Here is a 25,785-nt window from a genome sequence, read left to right on the forward strand (position 1 = left end):
CTTCCTTCCATGTGATGATTTAATCTTCAGTACTGAGCAGCGGGCGTGTGCACGTACTCATGCTCTCGTGCTCTTTCTCGGGCGCACGCACACACACACAAACATGCATACACGCACGCACGCGTGCGCACTGTAGAAATCTCGTCACAAGAGCAATGTGAAATAAGAGGAGATGGGCAAGAGGCTCCTTCTTAGGAGCCCAGGAGAAAAGGGCAGCAAGCTGTCCTTAGGGGCTCAGGGTCCACGGAGAAATAAAGCACGTGGTGCTGCACCTGTGACCATCAGGACGACGTCAGCAGGATGACTTTACAAAAGGCAGCCCAGTGCTGCTCCACGTCAGCTGGAACCGAGTGCCCATGACGAAAGACACGGAATCCCACAGATAGAGGCTAACTAAAATAAGGAAACTTACTTCTACCTAGGAAAGGGTATGTGGCCACAAAATGCCTACTTTCTCGGAAATGCACCCTACTAGAGATGGCCTGCTATGGCAGTATTTGACAGAGCCACAGCTCATACCTCAGTAAGCCTGAGGGAGCCCCGTTTTCGTGAAGTGCCATCACCATCACCATGACACACGCTGGTGAGGAAGACCTGTACTCCCAGACAGGTCTCCTGCAGGGTCGAGAGCCTGGCTTAAATTGGCCTAAGAACCCTCCGTGTCTTCATGCCTCGCTCTCCTCCTCTGCCAGCACATGGGCCAGCTCCTGCAGAGCCATGGTTAATACCCAGCAAGCCTTGATTTGACAAATGTTATCCTGCTTTAAATGCTACTTCTGAATGCTGAGGAACAGCTTCCTGTGGCTCAATCACCATCGTGTTCCTGGGAGCACACTGTGGCTGATATAACTGCCTGAGGGAACAGAGGATGGAGCAGTTCAGTATTTTAAAGAGCACTGGAATCTTTTAAAAACCTACAATTTAGAAAAACATATAGGCATCCTCCTGAATATTAACCTTCATCAGGCGATGAAAGGAGACAGAGACAGAGACCCACATTGGAGCACCGGACTGAAATCTCAAGGTCCAAATCAGGAGCAGGAGGAGAGAGAGCACGAGCAAGGAACTCAGGACCGCGAGGGGTGCACCCACACACTGAGACAATGGGGATGTTCTATCGGGAACTCACCAAGGCCAGCTGGCCTGGGTCTGAAAAAGCATGGGATAAAACCGACTCGCTGAACATAGTGGACAATGAGGACTACTGAGAACTCAAGAACAATGGCAATGGGTTTTTGATCCTACTGCACGTACTGGCTTTGTGGGAGCCTAGGCAGTTTGGATGTTTACCTTACTAGACCTGGATGGAGGTGGTCCTTGGACTTCCCACAGGTCAGGGAACCCTGATTGCTCTTCGGGCTAATGAGGGAGGTGGGCTTGATCGGGGAAGGGGGAGGGAGATGGGAGGTGGTGGCGGGGAGGAGGCAGAAATCTTTAATAAATAAATAAAAATAAAACCTACAATTTTAGCCAGGTGGGGGTGGCCCAAGCTTTTAATTCCAGCACTTGGGAGACAAGAGGCAGGCAGATCTCTGAGATCAAGGCCAACCTGGTCTATGTAGCAAGTTTCAGGCCAGCCAGGGCTACATAGAAAATATGACTACGGGACAGCATATGATACAGCTCAGCGGGAGGGACTTACCCAGCATACGGATGCCCTATAGTCAATACCCAGTAGCACAAAAATAAAAAAAAATGAAACAAAGTATGATTTTAAGCTGAGCATATTGTGCACATATATTGAGTATATTAATCCCAGAAGGCTGAGGATTCCAAATTCAAAGACAACTTGGACTATATTCTCTAAAATTCAAAATAAACAAGGCTATGGACAGAGCTCAGTGACAGAACATTTGCCTAACATGCACGAAGCCCTGAGTTCAATCCCAGTGTACACTCGTGTATGCCGTGTGTGTGTGTGTGTGTGTGTGTGTGTGCACACACACACAGCGGGGACAGGAGCATGAGGAAGAAAAGTCCGCTCTGAGAGAAGCATTGCTCTACCACAGCCTGGTGGGGAAAAGTCCCAAGTGCCCTCCCCTGCAGGGAAAAAGCATCAGCACTTCTTTCCCGTGTGTCCTCAATGCAGATGTGGACTCTGGGCTGTTGACAATGTCATTGACATAGGACTCACATACATACAGACCTAGAAATACTGTCTCAATGGAGAGCTCCCCCAGAATATCACTCAAGAGCATTAAAATCTGTAAGCAAGCCACTGGCCACCAAGCAGGACAAGCCCTTTGGACAAAGCATGCAGGAACTGGAACCAACAGTAAGAGGACAGTACACAGCTCTGACAGGACAGGCACTGACAGGCATCCCCAGGCCTCTGCTGCAGTTTGGGACCACTGCCCAACAAGACTCAATAGTAGAGTGGATGCTGACTGGCTGTCTTGGCACAGAAGAATCTAAAACAAGAAAGCTGCTACACAGAGAGAAAGAATGTTCCTCCTGAACTCTAGCTACTAATATTTCTACATGATGTAGAATCAAGATACTGGCTCCTCCCAAACTGTTCCGGCTAGGTAAAGTCTAGAGTCAGTCATTCCAAGAAGGACAGACTGTAAGGAAGCCCCAAGCTACAATTTGACAAAACCACACAATGACAACTAACCACACTATCAGTGCAACTTAAGGACGTCAATGATATCCCTGGCGAGCTGAATTCGTTTACACTCTCCCTGAGGAAAGGTCCAAAGACAGCAGCCCACCATCCGCATCTTCCCCCACATTACAGAAACCCACTTGAAGGCAGAAAGCAGTTGGTAAGGATGTCCCGGGGAGGGCTGGGGGAGCAGATCCACACAGCCCTCACATAGCTGCTTGTTTCACACCCAAGCAGGGGTTCTAAGCCAAAGCTGGGACACCTGTCAAGTGGATATGACGCTTAGGACCACTGAGGCCGAGTGGAGAACTGCACCTATGGCTGTTGCTGAGCTGCTCTCTGAAAAGCAGCTCCCACTGCACAGCATCTCCCTTCAAGGCTCTCTAGCAGCCTCAGGGCGGCCTCCTCAGTGACGTCAGGAGCACTGAGTTAGCAAGGAAATGGGCAGGTTAGGAAAGCTAGTTAGTTGTCAGCCATCCCCATCCCTAGGTTACAGGAAGTCAGACTATGGGCTAGGTTTACAGCCAGGATGCGCAATCAGCATGCACACATGCGCTACAAGAGGCCAGTCAGCTTTCATGGACTCCTGAAGGAAACCACTGCCAGCAACACAGCTTCAGGATTAGCAGAAGTTAGAAACTTACAGAAAGCTTCCCTGGTGCTTAATTTGCGAAAAGTGGAGGGTCTAGCGTGAGACAGAACAGCCAGCAAGTGCTGCTGGGGGCGGGTCGGCGTTCCCGAGGGCAGCCAGCTGTGTACTGTACTTACCCCATTCCACTCTACGCTCATACTCACTTCCTCCCCTCCGTCAGGGCCACTCTCGTACTTGACCACGTCCACGTTGAGACTCTCCCGGCTCCTCCGCTTCTCCATATTCTCAGGGTCATTCAGCACTTCAGCCACTCTCTGTTTGTGAACAGTGTCAAGACCCTGTGAGCCAACGGGGAGAACGGTGCGACCCATTAGCACTTACATCTCACAAGACTTCTCAGACTTGGGACAAAGAGTCCAATTCCTCTATCTACTTACTGCTGCTATTCCTGGGGACATGCCTGACACAAAGCCATGTGGAAGAGGTCAACGGGTATCAGTGAGTTGGTCGGTTCTCTCCTGCCACCCTCATGCAGGTTTATGGGGAACAGAACTCAGGCTAGCAGGCTTGCAAAGCAAACTCCTTTACCCACTAAGCTCTCATTATAAAAACTGGCCTCACAGATATCAATTCTTAAGTCACCAAGGCAAAGTCAGATCAGTTGTTCCTGGGGACGGGATTTAGGCTTTCTAGGGTCATAGGGAGGGGTGTGAGTTATATATCGCCAAAACTCAGGAGCATACACACAGGTGTGCAAACTGTACTCCATGTAAGCAAGCTAGTGCAATGGCACACCAGTAACCTCAGCAGTGATAGAATGAAGAGTTCAGGGCCAGCCTGGCTACATAGGGCCGAGACTTAAAACAAAACAAGTGCTGTATGCAAATACGGAGTTCCAGGTAATGATGGACACACTAGAATGTCTGGGCTGGAAATGCACCTAACTAACTGATCGCCCAGCATGCACACTGGGTCTGTCACCAACACCACACACACCAGCCCCAATGGGTACACCCACAATCTCAGCACTTGGGAGGGAGGGACGGGCAAGAAGACCAGAGGCTCAGGGCTGACCTCTGCTAGAGTTTGAGACAGTCTAGGAAACCAGACAGTCCATCTCAAATAGCAACAATTAACCCCAATGCATCCTCCACATCTCTCCCTGCTATGTGTGCCACTACGCTCCTGCGAGAACTTGTCCCATTCCAAGCTTCCGTGGCTGCCGGGCAGGAAGTGTCCTCAGGAGAGCATTCACACGTCCTTCCTCAGGACCTTCATGACCCCTGTGGCTCCTCTTGCTAAAACGCAGCCTGCAATCTAGAGCAAGGCCTGGATGCAGACCGTGCTCTAGGGAGAGAGTCCCACAGCTGATGACACAAGCCACAGAGCACCTGACCTACGCCCAGGACCACAGGGGCAGCACCAAGGGCTCTGCTTGTCCGCCAGCCCACAACACAGTACTTCACTCAGCTGTGGATACAAGGAGAGCACCATTCTGTCCTTTCTTTCCTTTCCATCTATCTTTTTAGTTTTTGACACAAGGTCTCCTATAACACCAGGTTGGTCTCAAATGTTCACTTGTTCTACCGCAGCCTTTTGAGGACTCAGATTACAGACCACCACGTCTGGGCCCTTTGAAAATTTTATATAAATAAAATTATGTTGCTAAATATAATGAGAGGGTGATGAGGAACGTGCATCAAAACACATGATACATGCCTTTAATCCCAGCACTTGGGAGGCAGAGGCAGGCGGATCTCTGTGAGTTCGAGACCAGCCTGGTCTACAAGAGCTAGTTCCAGGACAGGCTCCAAAACCACAGAGAAACCCTGTCTCGAAAAAGCAAAAAAAAAAAAACCACATGATACAAGTGCATGATGAAAAGGTCACACCCATGTTTGGTTGCGACAGGGTCTCTCTATCCAGGCTGTGCTGGGACTGAAGGTACATGACCCGCCACGCCCAGCAAACCCATGCTCTTTTGTTTTTTATTTCATTTCTTTCAGGGTCCATTTTGTTTTGTTTTGTGCTTGAGACAGGATCTTTCTATGTAGCCCTGACTGAACTGGAACTCACTACTTAGAACAGGGTGTCCATAAACTCACAGAGATCCTCCTGCTTCTACCACCAAAATCCTGGGATTAAAGGTTTGAGCCACCAGACTCAGACCCCAGACCCAGATTATTTTACATTTGAAATTTTTTGTGTGTGTATATGTATGAACAGTCAGGGTTACAAAGCAAAATCCTGTCTCCAAAATAAATACAGACAGACGATAGTAGATAGACAGACAGATGATAGATAGTAGATAGATAGATAGATAGATAGATAGATAGATAGATAGATAGATGATGGACGATAGATAGATAGATAGATAGATAGATAGATAGATAGATAGATAGATAGATAGATAGATAGATAGATAGATAGATAGATTAGATAGATAGATAGATAGATAGATAGATAGATAGATAGATAGATAGATGGATGATGAATAGATGATGGATAGATGGATGATAGATAGATAGATAGATAGATAGATAGATAGATAGATAGATAGATAGATAGATAGATAGATGATGGATAGATGATGGATGGATGATGGATGATAGATAGATAGATAGATAGATAGATAGATAGATAGATAGATAGATTATAGATAGATAGATAGATAGATAGATAGATAGATAGATAGATAGATAGATAGATGATAGATAGATGATGAATAGATGATGGATGGATGGATGATGGATGATAGATAGATAGATAGATAGATAGATAGATAGATAGATAGATAGATAGATGATAGATAGATGATGAATAGATGATGGATGGATGGATGATAGATGATAGATACATAGATAGATAGATGATAGATAGATGATGAATAGATGATGGATAGATGATGGATGATAGATAGATAGATAGATAGATAGATAGATAGATAGATAGATGATAGATAGATGATGAATAGATGATGGATGGATGGATGATGGATGATAGATACATAGATAGATAGATAGATAGGTAGATAGATAGATGATAGATAGATAGATAGATAGATAGATAGATAGATGATGAATAGATGATGGATGGATGGATGGATGATGGATGATAGATAGATAGATAGATAGATAGATAGATAGATAGATAGATAGATAGATAGATAGATAGATAGATAGATGATAGATAGATAGATGATGAATAGATGATGGATGGATGGATGATGGAAGATAGACAGACAGACAGACAGACAGACAGATAGATGATAGATAGATAGATGATAGATAGATAGATGATGGATAGATGATGGATGGATGGATGATGGAAGATAGATAGACAGATAGATAGATAGATAGATAGATAGATAGATAGATAGATAGATAGATAGATAGATAGATAGATAGATATAGATGGATGGATGATAGATAGATAGATAGATAGATAGATAGATAGATAGATAGATAGATAGATAGATAGATAGATGATGAATAGATGATGGATGGATGATAGATAGATAGATAGATAGATAGATAGATAGATAGATAGATAGATAGATAGATAGATAGATAGATGGATGATGAATAGATGATGGATAGATGGATGATGGATGATAGACAGATAGATAGATGATAGATAGATGATAGATAGATAGATAGATAGATAGATAGATAGATAGATAGATAGATAGATAGATGATTGACAGACTCTTTTCCTGCAGTGCTTGGGATCAAGTCCACAGTCTGTGACTATGACAAGTGCTCCTCACAGAGTCTAAGCCAGAATCAAGCTTTCAATAACAGCCACATAAAAGGCTATCACAGCTCCACCAGAGTAGTCTGCAGAAGTGATGGGCACACCTGTTTACGTGACCTCATGGCAGCTTCTTCCAATGTTTCAGCAGCTTCAAATTTCCCCTGCCGTCGGTAAAGTGCTCCAAGGTTTTTCAAAGTGGTTGTGACAGTAGGACTACAAGAATGCAAAAACACAGCCCATTAAGTGTGGGTCTCAGGACAGCCACCATCAACAGCACATCTGATCTGTGTGTTCTGTGGGCATGTAGCAACTCTCCAGCTCTAGTGGCACAGCCAGGCAGTGGTTTGGATCACACTTTGCTCTGGAACAGGACACTAAGGACAGTGCTACACCCTTCTGAAAGACGTTTGCCATTCAAGCAGCCTGATGCCCAGTGCTGCTGGCCCCTACAGCATTCTTCCAGAGACTGGCCACTCACAAACTCCTGGCATGGCCACAGAAACATGTAGCTAGTCTACCCAGTAGTCAGCAGATTCCCCTGCAGGCAAAACTTGGTCTGTGCCGGGTTATCTCGTGCCTCACCAGAGCTCCTGACCTGACAGCTATGGCAGACACTGTAAAGGAAACAAGGGCTGGAGACAGGATGGAAGTGTGGCCATAATAGACAGAGAAGTCTTGCTAAAGTTGGAAGTATGGGGCTGTGAAGATTCTCAGTGGGTCAACTACAACGCAATCATGAGGGCCTAAGTTTGGATCCCCAGTGTTTACATAAGAGCCAAGCATGGAGGCATATGCTTATAACCACACACTGGAGGAGTGGAGACAGGTGGGTATCACTCTGTGGCCAGCCAGTCTAGTCAAAACACAGGATCCAGGTTCAGGGAGAGACCCTGTCTCAAAAACTTACACAGAGAGCAATAAAAGATCTAAACATCAATGTTGCTCTGGCCTCCACATACACATCCATGGGCAAGGGCACCTGTACACACGTGTATCTACAAAAGGTCAGAAATAGGCCAGTATGATGGTGTGCCTGTGTAATCCTAGCACTCAGGAAGCTGAGACAGGAAGAGCAAGAGCTTAAGGTCAAGACCTCCTCACCAAATAAAATGCAAAGTTAGAAATAAGGCAGACCCACTTTGGTATAGATCTGTATCTTGAGGTATTTCCCTCTCGTTAATGATAGGCATTCATACAGAAATAGAGATGCATCCTGCATGTCCCTCAGTCAGGTGCACATAAGAGAAGGAAAGATGAATTTCACCTACTGCAGCAAGTGCAATGGGGACCCAAAGGAAGACTACGACAAACCAGGGTCAGACACGTGTCCTCGTGTAGCTGACAGGAAAGAAGCTAAGACCACAGCTGTCAGCAAGTTTCTAGGCCAGCAGCAGGGATGGATGGGTACAGGAGCAGAGTCCATCACCCTGTGCAGACAGAAGGTTGGCTAAGGACTGGCTTCCAGGCCCACGTGCCAAGTGCTACAGAGTTGCTGAAGGCTCCTCAGTATGTGTCCCCTGCTCCTGCAGCGAGACATTTGTGATAAAGAATGCTGATGGCCAGCACCCGACCTGCTGCAATGAGTGGGTGTGGAGGTAAATAGGAATGAGCTTATGACAAACACAGGTTTTTAAGTTATTTCTTGCCTTTTTTTTAAGCAGGGACTCACTATACAGCCCTGGCTAAACTCCCTATATTAACTATATAACTATAAACTAACAATATTAACCTCAGACTCACAAAGATCCTTCTGCATCTGCCTCTCACGTACTAGGATTAGAGGCATTATTATTAGCATGTGTAATACATGTGTGTAGGCACACACGAGCATAAGCCTCATGTGGAGGTCAGAGGACAAGCTTGTGTTCATGTCAGCTCCTAGGCGCAAACTCGGGCTATGGCTTTTATGGCAAGCCCCTCTACCTGCTGAGCATCCCACAGCTCGATGACTAAGCTTTGAGGAAATAGGGGACCGTGTGTCTGGATTTGGCGGGCAGACTTACCTATCCACTTTGCAGGCTTTGTACCAGCCACCATACTCTCCAAAAGACGCCCCGTCCTTCTGCTTCCCCTAATTGCAACAGAGAATTAGGATGGATGCAGACTGACTGCAGTCCATCCAATCAGAGCCCTCACAGTGCACAGCCTTACTTTGCACTCTTCCCTCTCCTCGGCGTGCATCCAGATGGGCTTGTTCTCATCTAGGGAAGAAAACACAGGACTTTATAAGTTGAAGAATAAGAAAACTGGAGCCAAATGTGATGGTGCACACCTTTAATCCCAGCACTTGGGAGACAGGCAGGCAGAAGGCTGAGTTCCAGAACAGCGTGGTCTACAAAGGAGTTCCAAGAAAGTCAAGGCTACATAGTAACCACTATGCAGATGACTTCTAAGGCTGCCAGTGACTGCAAGGTTTTATCTTGTTGCTTATATGAGTCTTCTCAGGAATTTTCCATTTTTCATAGGTGTATACATGTCAGACATATGTGGGAGTGAGCATGCACATGCTGAATATACACATGGAGGCGCCACACTGGTGCCTGGAGTCCTCCTAGCCCTCTTTCTGGTGTACTCAGTGAGGCAGGGCCTCTCAACAAGCCCAGAACGCACTAACACAGCTTGTCTCTGGCCAGCTTGCACCGGAGATTCTGTTCCCTCTACTGAGGCTACCGTACCTGCCTGGCATCTCTATGCCTGGGGATTGGAACATGGTGAGCACCTAACCACTCATCCTCTCCCTGGCCTAATTCTGACAGGAAAACCCTACCCAGGGTACCGGAAGGCGACAGTTATGTCTCACATTGAGGATGTCAAATGAGACTCTGTAACATCCATACACATAAAAATAATTTTTAACATAAATAACAAATGCTTAAGTAAAAGAAAACCACATGTGTACATGCGATAATTAACAGGAATTCCCTCTGGATCACCCTGTGAACTTTCCCACACACTCAAAATTCTAGCTCAATGTTTCATGTGAGATTTTGTCAAGAAAATAAACACAAAAAAAGTTTTAGACTCAGCAATTTAAGATTTATTTGTATACTTATGTGTATGGTGCTCTGTCTACATGCACATCTGCACTCCAGAAGAGAGCGTCTGATCCCATCACTGGCAGTTGTGAGCTGCCATGCAGGTGCTGGGAACTGAACTCAGGACCTCTGAAAGAGCAGTCAGTGCCTTAACTACTGAGTCATCTCTCCAGGCCCTGATTCAGCAATTTCAGTTCTATAAAATACATATTTCAGCTGGGCGGTGGTGGCGCACGCCTTTAATCTCAGCACTCGGGAGGCAGAGGCAGGAGGATCTATGTGAGTTCGAGGCCAGCCTGGTCTACAAGGGCTAGTTCCAAGACAGGAACCAAAAGCTATGGAGAAACCCTGTCTCCAAAAAAAAAAAAAAAAAAAAACCAAACATATTTCACTGCACGTCCTCCCAGCACGGCGAGGGTTAGCAGGCAAGCAGGACCACACCTGTCTCCTGAGGCACAGACCAGCACCAGCACACCCATACTTTCTCCACACATTGTACACTAAACACCTGTCGTGTCTGAAGGGTGTAGAAGAGATGGGGCCTTGTCTCCTGTGACAAACACACAAGTCCAGGGCACAGTGAGGAATTTATTTGCCACAGATCTCCAGGGTGGACGGAAAACTAGACAAGATGGTGACTCTAAGCAAAGATTCTGGAGTTGCTGGCAGAGCCGTGTCTGAAGCAAGCACAGACTCTGTAAAGTGCACTTGTGAAAGGGCATGAGAGGAGGTGGCTTCACTGGGCTGCGGACAGCACCCAGGCACACTGCAGTCAGGACCCCTCCCTAACGTTCATTCACTGAGTAGGAAGTTACAAGCAAACTCCCAATTAAATGCTTTCTTTTATAAATTGACTTGGTCATGGTGTCCCTTACAGCAATAGAAAAGTAACTACGACAATATAAAATAGTAAAATCTTTAAAAGGGTAGGGTGAGCATGCTGTGGGGACTAGGGCATAATTGCCAATTCAAGTTGGAAACCCCTTTTTTAAATACATACAATCAATACATTTGCTTAGAATACTTCTTACCATCCACAGAACCAAACTCCCGTTCGTGTGCACGGGTGAGAATCTCCTTGTACAGCGTTTCTGCTTGTTTAAACTTCCCTTGTTTCAGATAACAGGAGGCCTTCAAATAAAACACAGCACTCAGCGCCTTCACAGAAACACAGCTGGATTTTTATCTGCAGGGGATTCACAGCCCATCTGGAACATACCAGGTTATTCTTCGTCTTGGCCACATTTGGGTCGTCGGGCCCTAGCTTTGTCTGATAGATCTCCAGGGCCCTCTGGTAGTAATACTCCACCTCCTCATACTTGCCCTGGTTCTGGCACAGCAAGGCCAAGTTGTTTAACTGCTTGGCCACATCCGGGTGATCTTTTCCTAGCACCTGGGGTGAAGAATAGTGAATCAGAAACACCATCCGTCCCACTGTCTACCCTCCTGCAGAGAGCCCTTCTAGAGTAGCTTACGTGCTCCACATGCAGGCTGGAAACCCTCACGGGACTCTCACACCACTTCACAAAAGAGCAGCTGGAGTCTGACCTCAGCCAGAGGGAAGAGAAGGGTGAGCACTCATGTCCTTAGCTTCTTTATTTTCAGATGGGAAAACACATGCTGGCCTTGATTCACTAAGCAGCCAGGGATGCCCGAGAACTTCAGATTCTCCTGCCTCTACCCACCAAGTGCTGGGATGAAAGGCCTGTGACCCACCATACCTGGCTCTGTTTGTTTTTGTTTTGGCTGGGATTGGGGGAGGGGGGAGTCCCTCACAGGCTAGCCTAGAATTCACTATCTAACCCAGGCTTGTTGTGAACTCTTGTCAGTCCAGCCTCGGCATCTCGGGTGCTGGGAAGATCTAAGCTTCCATACTCCTTAGCCGCTTTGTCTGCTAAGGAAGCTTAGATGCATGAAATGCTGAGTCCAGTTGTGTGCCTTCCTCCAGTCAGCCCTTTAATATGGAATCATCACCCAGGACCTCAGTGAGGGCATCCCTACATCTAATGCCAATTAGTCCTCCCAGCCTCCTCTGGCTGCCTCATAAACATACCTGCTGTCTCACTGCCAAAAATCCTCCTGCTAATCCTTCCCTTGCCTAATCCTTCCCCTAGAATACAAACTCAGCAGGGCAAGGGCTCTGTGTCTTTCCCACCTCGGCATCTTCCTAGAAACGGTGCCTGACGCAAGTGGCAAGTGAAGAACAAACTCTCGTTTATTTCCCTCCAAACCCTGGTCAAGTACTGGCGGTGGTGGAGCACGCCTTTAGTCCCAGCACTAGGGAGGCAGAGGCAGGAGGATCTCTGTGAGTTCTGGGCCAGCCTGATCTACAGAGTGAGTTCCAGAACAGCCAGGGCTACACAGAAAGATCCTGTCTCAGAAAAACAAACAAAACTGGTCAAGAACTGGTCTTCTGGGGCTGGAGAGATGGCTCAGAGATTAAGAGCATTGCCTGCTCTTCCAAAGGTCCTGAGTTCAATTCCCAGCAACCACATGGTGGTTCACAACCATCTGTAATGAGGTCTGGTGCCCTCTCCTGGCCTGCAGGCATACACACAGACAGAATATTGTATATATAATAAATAAATAAATATTAAAAAAAAAGAACTGGTCTTCTTAGCACTGGGCCCTGCTCCTACACATGGCCAACCCCTTTCCACATGCCCTACCCTCCCTCCTCCAAAACTGTGAAGTCAGCGAGTCAGGACTCAGCTCACAAAGCTTCCCTGGAAAGCTGACTCAACACCAAGCCCCAGCTGGAGGAGTCCTGCCCCCTCCTCTCCTGCGGCTCTATCCTACAGCTGATAGATAAGCCGGAGCAGTCAAGGGACTGTGCTTCTGCAACAATTTCTACACGAGGCACTTTAATAAATTTGTTATCTTTCTTTCTTCAACCCTCCCCCCCTTTGAAACAGGACTTTGCTGTTTTGAAACAGAACTTTACTAGTCTCTAGACTAGCACTGGGCTTCTGAACTTAATAAAGAATTCAGACCGACCACGGTCATGTGCCAAATACCTGCTGAATTGGCAGGTCATCTTCTAGGTCTTCTAACTCTTGACCCCTCTGTGCTGACCTGCTTCTGACCCCAGCCTGCACAAATCCAACACTTTCATTTAGTAAGTGTGCAGGTAACTGAACAATAAAATGCTACCTATGTGGGCCAGAGAGAGGGCTCAGTGGTTAAGAGCACTTGATGCTCTTGCAGAGGACCTGGGTTCTATTCTCTGGCATCCACATGTGGTTCACAACCATCTATAACTTCAGTTCCAAGGGATCCACTGTCATCTTCTGATGTCTGAGGGTACTATACATGCATGTGGCACACAGCCATACATGAAGACAAAATATACACACATAAAGTGAATACATCTAATAAAATTAAAATATTATCTATATGTTTGATAATCCTTGCCATATGGTTCAAAATTAAATGATCACTTCCTAGTATCACTGATAAACAACTTCAAGAAACACCAAGCTGGGGCTGGAGAGATGGTCCAGTGATTAGAAGCACCAGCTGCTCTTCCAGAGGAGCTAGGTTCAATTCCCAGCATCCACATGGCAGCTGGTAACTGTTCATTAAGTCCAGTTTCAAGGGATCTGGAACCCTCTTCCAACCTCTGTTGACACCAAGCACACAAAACACTCATACACACAGAATAAAAATAAATAATAAAGGGAAAAAAAAACACCAAGTTGAACTGTGACATTCAGTCCCCCAGACCATCATCTTGTCTAGTTTTCCATCCACCCTGGGGACCTGTGGCAAACAAATTCCCCACTGTGCCCTGGACTTGTGTGTTTGTCACAGGAGACAAGGCCCCATCTCTTCTACACCCTTCAGACACGACAGGTGTACAATGTGTGGAGAAAGTGTGGGTGTGCCGGTGCCGGTCTGAGCCTCAGGAGACCTGCTTGCCCTGCTAACCCTCGCCGTGCTGGGAGGACGTGCAGTGAAATACAAAGAGTCATTTAAGATTTATGTATTTGTATGAGTGTTTTGCCTTCATGTATGTCTGTGCACTAGATGCACACTTGGTGCCCAATGAATTCAGAAGAAAACTTTGGATCCCCCAGAACTGGAGTTACTTACAAACAGCTATGAACACCACGTGGGTGCTGGGAATTGAACTTGAGTCTTCTGTAAGAGTAGCCAGTGCTCTTAACCACTGAGCCATTTCTCCAGCCCCAGTAAACTTATTCTTGTTTGTTTATTTTAGAGACCGAGTCTCTGTGTAGTCCTAACTATCTAACTATGTAGATCAGGCTGGCCTTAAACTCACAGAGATCCACCTGCCTCTGCCTCCTAAGTGCTGAGATCAAAGGCATGCACCATTACACCTGATCATAAAGTAAATCTATTCTTTTTTCTTTGGTTGGTTTTTGCTTTTTGTTTTGTTTTTTTGAGACAGGGTTTTTCTGCGTAGCAGCTCTCCTAGCTGTCCTAGAACTCGCTTTTAAACCAGGCTGGCCTTGAATTCACAGATCCACCTGCCTCTGCCTCTCAAGTGCTGAGATTACAGGTGTGTACCACCACTGCCCAGGTATAAACTTATTTTTAAACTGAAATTTCTTTAATGACAAGTGCATACCACCACTGAAATGGAGAGACGCTGCACTGCCCACCTGCCACTTGGACCCTGATCAACAGCAGGAAGCAGCCACCCTTAACACAATCCCACGTGGCAGGCTTCTGTCTTTCAAGGTGAGTCACTGTAAGTAACTGAACATAACAACACCGCACAGTGCTCAGCTCTCACACTGTGGAATGACCACCTTCCCAGAAAACGATTCTGCTGCCCCATACCTTCTCTCTAATCTCCAAGGCTCGTTTACAGAGTGGTTCGGCCTCTTTGTACTTCCCTCGTTTACCATAGAGTACTGCAAGGTTGTTCAGAGTCGCAGCCACCTGCCAAGACAGAGGGCACAACAAGCTGCTGCTGTAAGAGATGCCACAGGAAGGGGAGTCCCAGATGCCCCCACATGCACGTGAAACATTCATCACATCAGAGGGATTTGCTACAAAACAGATCACTGAAATGAAACAAAGCAACATGATCTTGATTTTTCAATTGTTCTTGAAGCAGCAAAGCCAACCAAAACAGACCTCTGTGCAAATCTCACCACTCTATAAAAAGACAACATGAATTCTTGGGAACAAATCTAGAAAAGGACATGCGATTTGATTTTGGATCAAAGTGAAGTGAGCCAGTGATCTGAGGAGGTGACCTTACAAATCAGAAGTGACCAAGTGTACGAGCATGTCACTACCTGAGCAGGCCCTACTGGTGCCATCTGGGACAAGGTGGCTCTCAGACCCTCCCCGTTGACCTCGACATTGGCATGAGCTGGACAAAAATGTATTGGGGAAAAGCAAGTGTAAACGGCTGGAAGAAGCAAGCATACACACCGCGGGGTGGTCTCTGCCCAGGGTTTTCTCACGGATAGCCAGGGCGTCGTTCAGGAGATTGGCTGCGTCTTTGTACTTGTTCTGGTCCCTAAACCAAAACACATGTCAGTGTTCAGCTGGAGGTCTAGCCAACCGTCTGCTGACACTGACGACTGAACCCCCAGCGCTCAGGCATGCTAAGCATTTTCTCTACCACAAGCCAGCCTGAATCTTTTTTTTTAATAATTTATCTTTATTTTATGTGCATCGGTGTTTTGCCTGCATGTCTGTCTGTGTGAGGCTGTCAGATCCCCTGGAACTGGAGTTACAAACAGTTGTGAGCATTCATGTGGGTGCTGGGAATTGAACCCAGGTCCTCTGGAAGAGCAATCAGTGCTCTTAACCATAGAGCCATCTCTCTAGCCCGGAGCCTAAATGCAATTTTGAAACTCCCTGCAGTGCTGACCTAAGGAGGCAGCCCAGAGCAGTGGACAGAGTCTATGTGTGGATCAGACAGAACGGGATCTCTGCCAGCAGCAGTCAACCGAAATCACAAGTTGGTAGAGACCCATACCTGTCCTAAACCTGCTCAGTCAGGAGCTCAGGGACCAACCAAGCACAGTGAGACTAAAGCCTACCAGGAAGTTCAGATTAAAAGTGAAAATTTTATGGCCAGGCGGTGGTAGCACACACTGTAATCCCAGCACTCGGGAGGCAGAGAAAGACGAATCTCTATGTGTTCAATGCCAACCTGATCTACAGAGCTAGTTCCAGGACAGCCAGAGCTGTTACATAGAGAAACCCTGTCTTGAAAAACCAAGTAAATGTATGTATGTGTATGTAAACTCAAAGAAATATATATTGAAACAAAATCTGACAATACTAACAAGAAGGATGAAATGACCAACATTCCCCACAGGGAAGCACTGCCCAGGTGCAAAAAGGGCCACCACTCCTCTAAAAGGGACAGTGCTCCTCTAAAAGGGACAGTGCTCCTCTAAAAGGGACAGTGCTCCTCTAAAAGGGCCACCGCTCCTCTAAAAGGGACAGTGCTCCTCTAGAAGGGACAGTGCTCCTCTAGAAGGGACCGTGCTCCTCTAAAAGGGACAGTGCTCCTCTAAAAGGGACAGTGCTCCTCTAAAAGGGACAGTGCTCCTCTAAAAAGCATTTGGGCAAAGTATATTAAGAACTGGCAAAGGGCCAGAAGGTGGTGGCGCACGCCTTTAATCCCAGCACTCGGGAGGCAGAGGCAGGCGGATCTATGTGAGTTCGAGACCAGCCTGGTCTACAAAAACTAGTTCCAGGACAGGCTCCAAAACTACAGAGAAACCCTGTCTCACTTCTTTTCCTCAGTTTTTGCTTTTAAGAACTTGCCCTTCATCCAACCTCAAGTTTTCCCAGAGTTTAATGTGTTTTATACATATGTCCCACTCTCCCCATGACTAATTATGCCTCAATAAATATCTTTCTTTGGAAAAAAAAAAAAACAAAGAACTGGCAAAGGTTTAAATGAGAACCCATTTGGGGAGATTGTCCTAATGGAAAATGTCCTGGAAAGACAGCTCAGAGGTTAAGAGCACTTGCTCCAAGGAGAACCCAGGTTTGGTCCCAGCACCCACATGGTAATTCACAACCATCTGTAACCCAGTTCCAGGAGACTGGGGGCCTCTTCTGACCTCCAAGGGTACTGCACACGCATGGTGCACATATACAAACTGGCAAAACACATGTACACATAAAGTAGATTTTTAAAAGAAGTCAAAAATGGATACGTTGGTCAGTGTAGAAAGGCATAAGTGGCTACTATGGAAGCGGTGGCCCAGTGGCTATAGGCAGCACCTTCTCTGGTCCCATGAGACCCCAATCACCGAGTTGGCTGAACAGTCTAAATTAACTGCTGGCTGTTTGAAGTGGATGGGAAGGCTGGAAAGCTGTTTCATAGACATTTATGAAACACTGCAAAAAGCAGGCTGGTTCAAAGCTGCCTCTCAGAAAGTCTAGTGCAGTAAGCCAAGGACTAGCCTGTACACCAGGGCCAGGATGTTGAGCATGGTGGCCACATCGGGGTGGTCATGGCCAGAAGTCTTCTCCAGGTCCTCCAGGGCCTGCTTGCAGAGGGGCACTGCCACCTCATAACGTCCCTGTGACGCATACTGGATCACCAGGTTGTGGAGCGTACGCAGCCGTGCTGGGATCTCATAGCCCCCCTGCTGGGCGGCGGCTGCAGCGCTGCTGTGTTGCTGCTGGACTGCATAGAGAAGGTGCATGGTAGAGTGGTTAGGACACAGCGGGTCACACTTCACCCCACATCCTAGTTCCAAGTCAGCGTATACTCTAACTCAGACTTCCTGGGTAATCCCTGAGCAAGCCAGAAGATAACAGCCTGCAGACTGATTGCTCCAGGTGAGAAACTAAAGGAAAAGTAGGCGGCTCTGACTTCTGGAACCTTGCAAAGACTCACAGCTCTGTCCACTGTGGTCTGGCCTCTAGACTAATATTCCAACACATACTATCTGCTTTAGAGTTTGGGGAAACAGGCAATCTCCCAGGAGAGGTAGAACATGCCTACAGTTCCAGCATTGAGAAGGACGAGGAGACAGAAGAATTAAGAGTCTGAGCTTAGTCGTTAAGAGTAGGCACTGCTCCTCAATGGATTAGGGTTCGGTTCCCAGCACCCGCATGGCAGCTCACAACCAGCTGTAATTCCATTTCTAGGAGCTCTGCCACCCTCTTCTGACCTCTGTGGCTACCACACAGTGCATATATATAGATGTGTAAATGGAACACTTAGACACAGAAAATAAAGGTTTTTAATCTTAAAAAAAAAATGGGGGCCAGGCCTGGTGGCATACGCCTTTAACCCCAGCACTCAGGAGGCAGAGGCAGGCAGAGCTCTGTGAGTTTGAGGCCAGCCTAGTCTACAGAGTGAGTTCTAGGACAGCCAGGGCAATTACATGGAGAAACCTTATCTTGGGGAAAAAAAAAATCCCAGACTAACCTGGGCTATCATAGTGAGACCTTGTGTAATCCCACAAACTGTGACATGAATGTCCCCAGAGAGAAAGCAGCACACATGCAACATGTTCAGTGGCATGGCCACACACGTGCAACTTACTTCCTTGTCCTGGGTCGTCCTCGTCATTTGGGAAGAGATCGTCCAATGGCTCTTTGGCAGAATCAGAGTCTTTGTCCTCCTACAAGAGACCCAGAGCATCACTACACAGAACCCACGCTGCCTGGGAATCCTTAACATAACATTTCTTCTTATTTACTAGACCAGATAAGCTAGCCAGTTTTTTTCAGAATTAAATGTATGATCATCTGTAGCCTGGTTTATCCAACGGTTTAGTAAAGAGCAGTAACTTTGCTAAACTTGCCTACCCTGTCAAGGCCTGCCTGAGGTAACCCCCACCCCAAGAGGAAAAAAAGGAAACAAATAAAAGGAGCAAGGCAGGGTTTGGTGGACTAAAACTGAGGAAACTCGACTACAGGCCGTGGTGTGACATCACGGAGCCTGACTGCGTTTCTAGACCTTAGATTTTCTACTGTTTTCAGATCAAATTCTAGCAGACAAGGGAAGACTTGCTGGAAATCAAAGATGTTTCCTGTTTGCTAAGCAGGAAAAAATGGTACACCTACACCTCCCAGAGCAATAGAGGGGAGGAAGGCCTGGTCTCATGTCTATAGTGGCACACTAGGGCTCCCTGTCGGGTTTACATTGTCTTCACAGTGCACAAGAACAGTGACAACATAGTGACGGGGTGACAGCACTGCCTCTGGAGGGATAGACTGTAAGCACGTCTCCCTTCTAGAACATCCCCACACAGATGCACAATGCATTCTCCAAAGACACCAACTATGAAAAGCAATTGAGGACTGTTCAAATGAAAGATGGTCAGGATGGTCAGATGGGGGCAAGAACCGGGGCCACGGCTCAGTGGAAAAGCATTTGTTTATCACATGCACAGCTCCAGTTCCATCTCCATCCCCAAAAAACACAGACACCTACACACCTAAGCCAGCGCGCTACTAACGAACCCCACTCAATGAAAAACAAGCCAAAGGAAACAAAGCCCAGAAGCCCAGACGCATCAACTGGAAAGCCGAGTCAGCAGATCTGAGCACAAACATCAGCAACTAAAACCCATCTGTGAACAGAACTGGTAGCAAACTCCCTAGTAAAATGCAAAGACTTGCTCGTATTACTCTGTTTTCTTCCAGACAGGGTCTTGTTATATACTTCTGTCTGAACTGGTGCATACTATAGAGACCAAGCTAGCCTTGACCTTGCCTGTGCCTCCAAAGTGCTGCCATTACAGGTATGAGCCACCACACCTGGACAAGACTTGCTTTTAGATTGTCTACTGGCACTTCCTGGAACAGAGCATGGGTACCACACTTGGCAAGAGCCACTCACCGAGGGAGAGATGTCATCATCGTATTTCTTCAGCTGGTTCATAAACTCCAGATGTTTCTTTTCTTCCTCTAGCTGAGCCACAGACTGCTCACTCTTCTGTAACTTTTGCTGTGTGTTGGCCAGTTCATCCCGCAGCCACTGGTTCTCCTGGCACAGACGACGAACCTGAGCACGTAGTTTCTGTTTCTCTGACTCCACGGCATTCAGGTGATTGGACAGGGCCATCATCACCTGATCAAAAGAGATGTTTGCATACTGCAGCCTCTGGAGAGACCTGGGCACATGTGGGCTTCCAGCTCCAGCTCACTCACAGAACTTTCTCTGGGTACATGTAAACAAGACCTGCCATTTACTTCTCCTTTAGCCCTCTGCACGGATTACACACTGAGTGTCACAGTACAAGCTGGAACATCTGCATGCCACTTCTCTGTGAGAGTACCTCCAGCGGACTGGGAATACACATGCCTCCTCTGCTTTCTAAGCAGACCAGCCAGCCTAACTGCATGGACCGTCTTCCACATAAGGGTACATGTGTCTGTTGAAGGGCAGGCAGGTAAGGGGCCAGAGGTGGAGCTGGGAGGGTAGAATGCAAATCATCCTCACCACTAAGGGAAGCATCTCCATAACTACCACGAACTGCTGAAAATACCAGCACAATCCTAGCCATACTAAGGCAACAAGAGGCAGAGGAAGCCAGGAAGCTTTGGCCTTGCCCTCTGCCGGCCATGTATTTGCCTATTCTGGTCATAGCATAGCAACTGGACAACCATCCTTCTAGGTATAAAATTTGAAACACTGCCATGCAGTGGTGGCACACTCCTTTAATCCCAACACTCCAGAGGCAGATATGAAATACCATAAGGCAGGCCTTTTCTTATTTCCTTTAAACAAACAAACAAACAAACAAAACTTATCATCTACCAAGCAAAAGAATCCATGTTCCTAACCTTTCAACAACAGAACTTCCACCAAGCCTGAGGACCGAAGTCCAATTCCCGGGACCTATGTAGTGGACTCCCATAGGTCGTTCTGAACCTTCCTGTGCGTGCCATGGCAGGAATGTGCATGCACACACGAAACAGACAAGCCTGTCCTAGTGGTGTAGGCCTTTAAGCCCAGCAGAGGCAAGCAGAGAGCCCTGTATACATGAGCCTGGTGCATCCAGGGGCATCAGCTAATGGAGACGGCACTTCTCAGCTTGGAAACCATCTGGAATTCATCTACATGATTTCTGGCTTGAATCTGAAACAGGTAACTAGGAACTAAGTTTGTGTGCCCTGGATGTATTTAACAGACTGTGGTCCTTTAGCCTCTCAGAAGTCTGCTGCATATGACATTTAAATTCCTGCAGGGAACCGTGACCAATCCTGGCAGCGACCTTTGAGGTCTTCAAGATGATGGGGCCCTGCAGATGCTGCTAAGCTGACAAACATCATCCAGAAATCAGCTTTGGACTACAAACTGCTCGGGACAATTTCAAGGCAGTTAGCTGAGATGGTGCAGTCAGGACTTCAGATAAACCCTACATGTTCCCATCATACCAAGGCTGGACAACAGCTCTCTCTCCCAGGACTTGACGATCATCTCAATTTCCCCAGGGTCTCCTAAAGATGCTGTTACCCCCAGACAACAGGAAGTAATTTTAAGAACACAATGCCTACATTCCCAAGAGGTTTCTGGCGGTTCAGTGGATTATGGATGCTTATCATCAATTAGGGGGGTTGGTTGCAAGTTGTTAATGGTCATGGTCAGGAAGGAAACTAAGCAAAAGAGGTGAGATTAAGGAATCTCTTTCTGAAAAGATAAAAAAGAGGAGACATAGGAATGATAGGATATAAGGGTAGATTACTGAATCTACTTTTACACTAAAAAATAACTATTAATCTCAAATATTTTACATTGATATGGATTTTTGCACATTGATACAAATTTAAGATTATTTTTGTTAGACCATACTGTGTGTGTGGTTCTGCTCTTGTTTAAAGTATTGTACTCATGCAGCTCATTTAAAAATGTAAAGTTCTGCTGGGCAGTGGTGGCGCACACCTTTAATCCCAGCACTTAGGAGGCAGAGGCAGGCAGATCTCTGTGAGTTTGAGCCCAGCCTGGCCTACAAGAGCTGGTTCCAGGATAGTCTCCAAAGCCACATAGAAACCTTGTCTTGAAAAACAAAACAAACAAACAAACAAAATGTAAAGTTCTAGTCCTTGAAAGCTACTATTATAATTTATTTAGGATAATAAAGAAATGCAAGTTAGGAGTTAGTCATCTATAACAATCAAATTTATAGTTATATTAGGTATGCTTTCAAGGCCAAATAGAGATATATTCTAGATACACAGATGATCTTCAAACACTTCAGAGATCTACAGAATAATAACATAAGGCTTTTATGACAGTGAGACATGCCTGCCCCTGGCAGGACCACTCTACTTCACAGAACGTTGGTAGGCATTGAAGAACCCCCACATGGAGTTTGCTTTCATTTGTGACAAAGTTAGCCACTGGGCAAGGAAATTGCCCTTGCCTCAACTACCGACAATATGCTGTCCAAATTGTATAAACGGGACTCAAACCTGACTGCCAAGACATGTTAGGACAGTCCTTCAAAATTCCTGCTTCACAGAAAAGTCTATCAAATATTCTAGGCCTGCAGGCTGAAGATTAATACCCCAACATTGCACAGGAATTTTAAGTGACTGTTCAGCCAGCCATCTCTGTCATTTCTAGAGTGCTGAAAGTTGTTTGCCCTGCACCTCATGTTTATTCAGGTAATAGTCTATCCTTCTCAGGTCTCTGAATAGGTTGAAGACATGATAATTACAGTTTCCTTTGTTACCAAATTCAGAAAAGAAACTTACAAAAGAGATATAAAGTTTATAAGGTTGAAAGACATAAAGGTTCAAGTTGTTTATCTAAGAAAATGTTTTAAGATCTAAAAAGATATTTTTAAGATGGTAATACAAGTTATGATACAAAATGTTTTAGTTATAAAGCTTTGGACCCATCAAGATAGACAGATAGGGCTGGAGAGATGCCTCAGTGTTTAAGAGCACTGGCTACTCTTCCAAAAGTCCTGAGTTCAATTCCCAGCAACCACATGGTGACTCACAACCATCTGTAATGAGATCTGGTGCCCTCTTCTGGCCTACCGGCACACATGCAGGCAAAACATTGTATACATAATAAAATAATCTTTAAAAACAAAAAGATAGAATACATAATAGAGTAATTTCTCTGAACTTTCCAAATACAAATAGATTGGACACTGTAAATGTAATTCTTACCCGATAATTATTCTTATTGTATATAGTTTTACTATGTTAGAGTTAGAATCTTTCCTTTTTATTTAGACAATATCTGGTAATTGTTCCTATTGTATATAATTTAACTATGTTAGATTTAAAACCTCTCATTTTTATTTAGACAAAAGGGGGGAAATGTTGCGGGATATTTGGTTGCACTGTGACACTCTGAGACTATTAGAAAGTCAACCTTGCCGGGCGGTGGTGGCGCACACCTTTAATCCCAGCACTCGGGAGGCAGAGGCAGGCGGATCTCTGTGAGTTCGAGACCAGCCTGGTCTACAGAGCTAGTTCCAGGACAGGCTCCAAAACCACAGAGAAACCCTGTCTCGAAAAACCAAAAAAAAAAAAAAAAAAGAAAAAAAAAAAAGAAAGTCAACCTTGAATCAAGGGGAGGGGGAGAAGTCCATAACTAGCTGACCCGAATTAGCCATAGAGTTTTTAGAGGGCCCAGATAGAAAGAAACAGGAAGAGAGAGGGAGGGGTTTGAAGAGTCATGGTCTCTTCATTCTGGGAAGGTGGAGAGGATCAGCTAGTCATTCCTCTGCTGCTTTCTTGATCTGTCAGGTTTATGTCCAAACACCTGACTCCTAAGTTTTTATTAATAATAGAACAATTTAGGTAAACACTTCACTCGTTGGTGACTTTCTTTATATAAGACAAAACTGGGGAGCTAGAGAGATGGCTCAGACGTTAAGAGTACTGGCTGCTCTTCCAAAGGTTCTGAGTTCAATTCCCAGCACCCACATGGTGGCTCACAACCACCTATAATTGGATTTGGTGTCCTTTTTTGGTGTGCAGGCACACATGCCAGAACACTGTATACATAATAAACAAATAAATCTTAAAAAATAAATAAATAGCCCATCAAAATCCCAGCAAAATTCTTCAAAGACCTCAAAAGAACAGTACTCAACTTCATTTGGAAAAGCAAAAAACCCAGGATAGACAAAACAATCCTGGGCAATAAAAGAACTTCTGGAGGCATCACAATCCCTGACTTCAAACTCTATTACAGAGCTACAGTACTGAAAATAGCCTGGTCCTGGCATAAGAACAGACAAGAGGACCAATGGAACCAAACAGAAGACCCAAATATCAATCCACACATCTTCGAACACCTGATCTTTGATAAAGAAGCAAAAAATATCAAGTGGAAAAAAGAAAGCATATTTAACAAGTGGTGCTGGCATAATTGGATATCAACATGTAGAAAAATGAAAATAGACCCATATCTATCACTATATACAAAACTCAAGTCCAAATGGATCAAAGACCTCAACATAAAGCCAGCCACATTGAACCTCATAGAAAAGAAAGTGGGAAGTACACTTGAACGCACTGGCACAGGAAACTACTTCCCACACAGAATGCCAGCAGCATAGACACTGAGAGAAACAATTAATAAATGGGATCTCCTAAAACTGAAAAGCTTCTGTAAAGCAAAGGACATGGTCAACAAGACAAAACAACAGCCTACAGAATGGGAAAAGATCTTCACTAACCCCACATCAGACAGAGGTCTGATCTCCAAAATATACTCAAGAAATTGGACACTGAAAGATCACATAATCCAATAAAAAAAATGGAGTACAGATCTAAACAGAGAACTCTCAACAGAGGAATCTAAAATGGCTGAAAGACACTTAAGGAAATGTTCAATATCCTTAGTCATCAGAGAAATGCAAATCAAAACAACTCTGAGATTCCATCTTATACCTATAAGAATAAGAATGGCCAAGATCAAAAACACTGATGACAACTTATGCTGGAGAGGTTGTGGGGAAAAGGGAACACTCCTGCGTTACTGGTAGGAATGCAAGCTGGTACAACCCCTTTGGATGTCAGTGTGGCGATTTCTCAGAAAATTAGGAAACAACCTACCTCAAGACCCAGCAATACCACTTTTGGGTATATATCCAAAGGATGCTCAATCGTGCCACAAGGACATGTGCTCAACCATGTTCATAGCAGCTTTGTTTATCATAGCCAGAACCTGGAAACAACCTAAATGCCTCCACTGAAGAATGGATAAGAAAAATGTGGTAAGCCGGGCGGTGGTGGCACACGCCTTTAATCCCAGCACTCGGAGGCAGAGGCAGGCGGATCTCTGTGAGTTTGAGACCAGCCTGGTCTACAGAGCTAGTTCCAGGATAGGCTCCAAAACCACAGAGAAACCCTGTCTCGAAAAACCAAAAAAAAAAAAAAAAAAAAAGAAAAGAAAAATGTGGTACATTTACACAATGGAGTACTACACAGCAGAAAAAAGTAACAACAGCTTGAATTTTGCAGGAAAATGGATAGAGCTAGAAAACATTATTTTGAGTGAGGTAACCCAGACACAGAAAGACAATTATCACATGTACTCACTCATAGGTGGTTTTTAAAAATAAAACAAAGAAAGCCAGCCTACAAAACACAATCCCAGAGAACTTAGACAACAATACGGACACTAAGAGTACATAGATATAATCTACATGGGAAGTAGAAAGTAGAAAAAGACAAGATCTCCTGAGTAAATTGAGAGCTTGGGGACCTTGGGGGAGGATTAAGGGGGGAGGGGAGAGGCAGAAAAAAATGTAGAGCTCAATAAATATCAATTTAAAATAAATAAATAAATAAATAGCAAATGGAAGCCAGGCTGTGGTGGTAAATGCCTTTAATCCCACCACTTGGGAGGC

At 45.5% G+C, this 25,785-nt stretch overlaps 1 protein-coding gene across 14 annotated transcripts in view; it reads right to left on the reverse strand.

Annotated features, from left to right (window-relative positions):
- Window positions 1-25,785, reverse strand: part of Klc1 (kinesin light chain 1) — a 54,048-nt gene that overhangs the window by 14,425 nt on the left and 13,838 nt on the right. For 4 of the 14 annotated variants that reach the window (XM_075948777.1, XM_075948772.1, XM_075948783.1 and 1 more), the window contains exons 3-13: window positions 19,800-20,030; window positions 18,498-18,576; window positions 17,405-17,630; window positions 15,404-15,491; window positions 14,801-14,902; window positions 11,211-11,384; window positions 11,023-11,122; window positions 9,108-9,157; window positions 8,960-9,027; window positions 7,061-7,169; window positions 3,404-3,538 (exon numbers count right to left, since the gene is read on the reverse strand). In XM_075948777.1, coding sequence (XP_075804892.1) covers window positions 3,404-3,538; window positions 7,061-7,169; window positions 8,960-9,027; window positions 9,108-9,157; window positions 11,023-11,122; window positions 11,211-11,384; window positions 14,801-14,902; window positions 15,404-15,491; window positions 17,405-17,630; window positions 18,498-18,576; window positions 19,800-20,030 — 1,362 coding nt within the window. Of the gene's footprint in view, window positions 1-3,376; window positions 3,539-7,060; window positions 7,170-8,959; window positions 9,028-9,107; window positions 9,158-11,022; window positions 11,123-11,210; window positions 11,385-14,800; window positions 14,903-15,403; window positions 15,492-17,404; window positions 17,631-18,497; window positions 18,577-19,799; window positions 20,031-25,785 lie in introns of all 14 variants that reach the window. The other 10 variants (XM_075948770.1, XM_075948774.1, XM_075948780.1 and 7 more) reach the window with 3 other exon arrangements.

The sequence above is a fragment of the Microtus pennsylvanicus genome, chromosome 14 (genome assembly GCF_037038515.1).
Source record: "Microtus pennsylvanicus isolate mMicPen1 chromosome 14, mMicPen1.hap1, whole genome shotgun sequence".
Classification (NCBI taxonomy): domain Eukaryota; kingdom Metazoa; phylum Chordata; class Mammalia; order Rodentia; family Cricetidae; genus Microtus; species Microtus pennsylvanicus.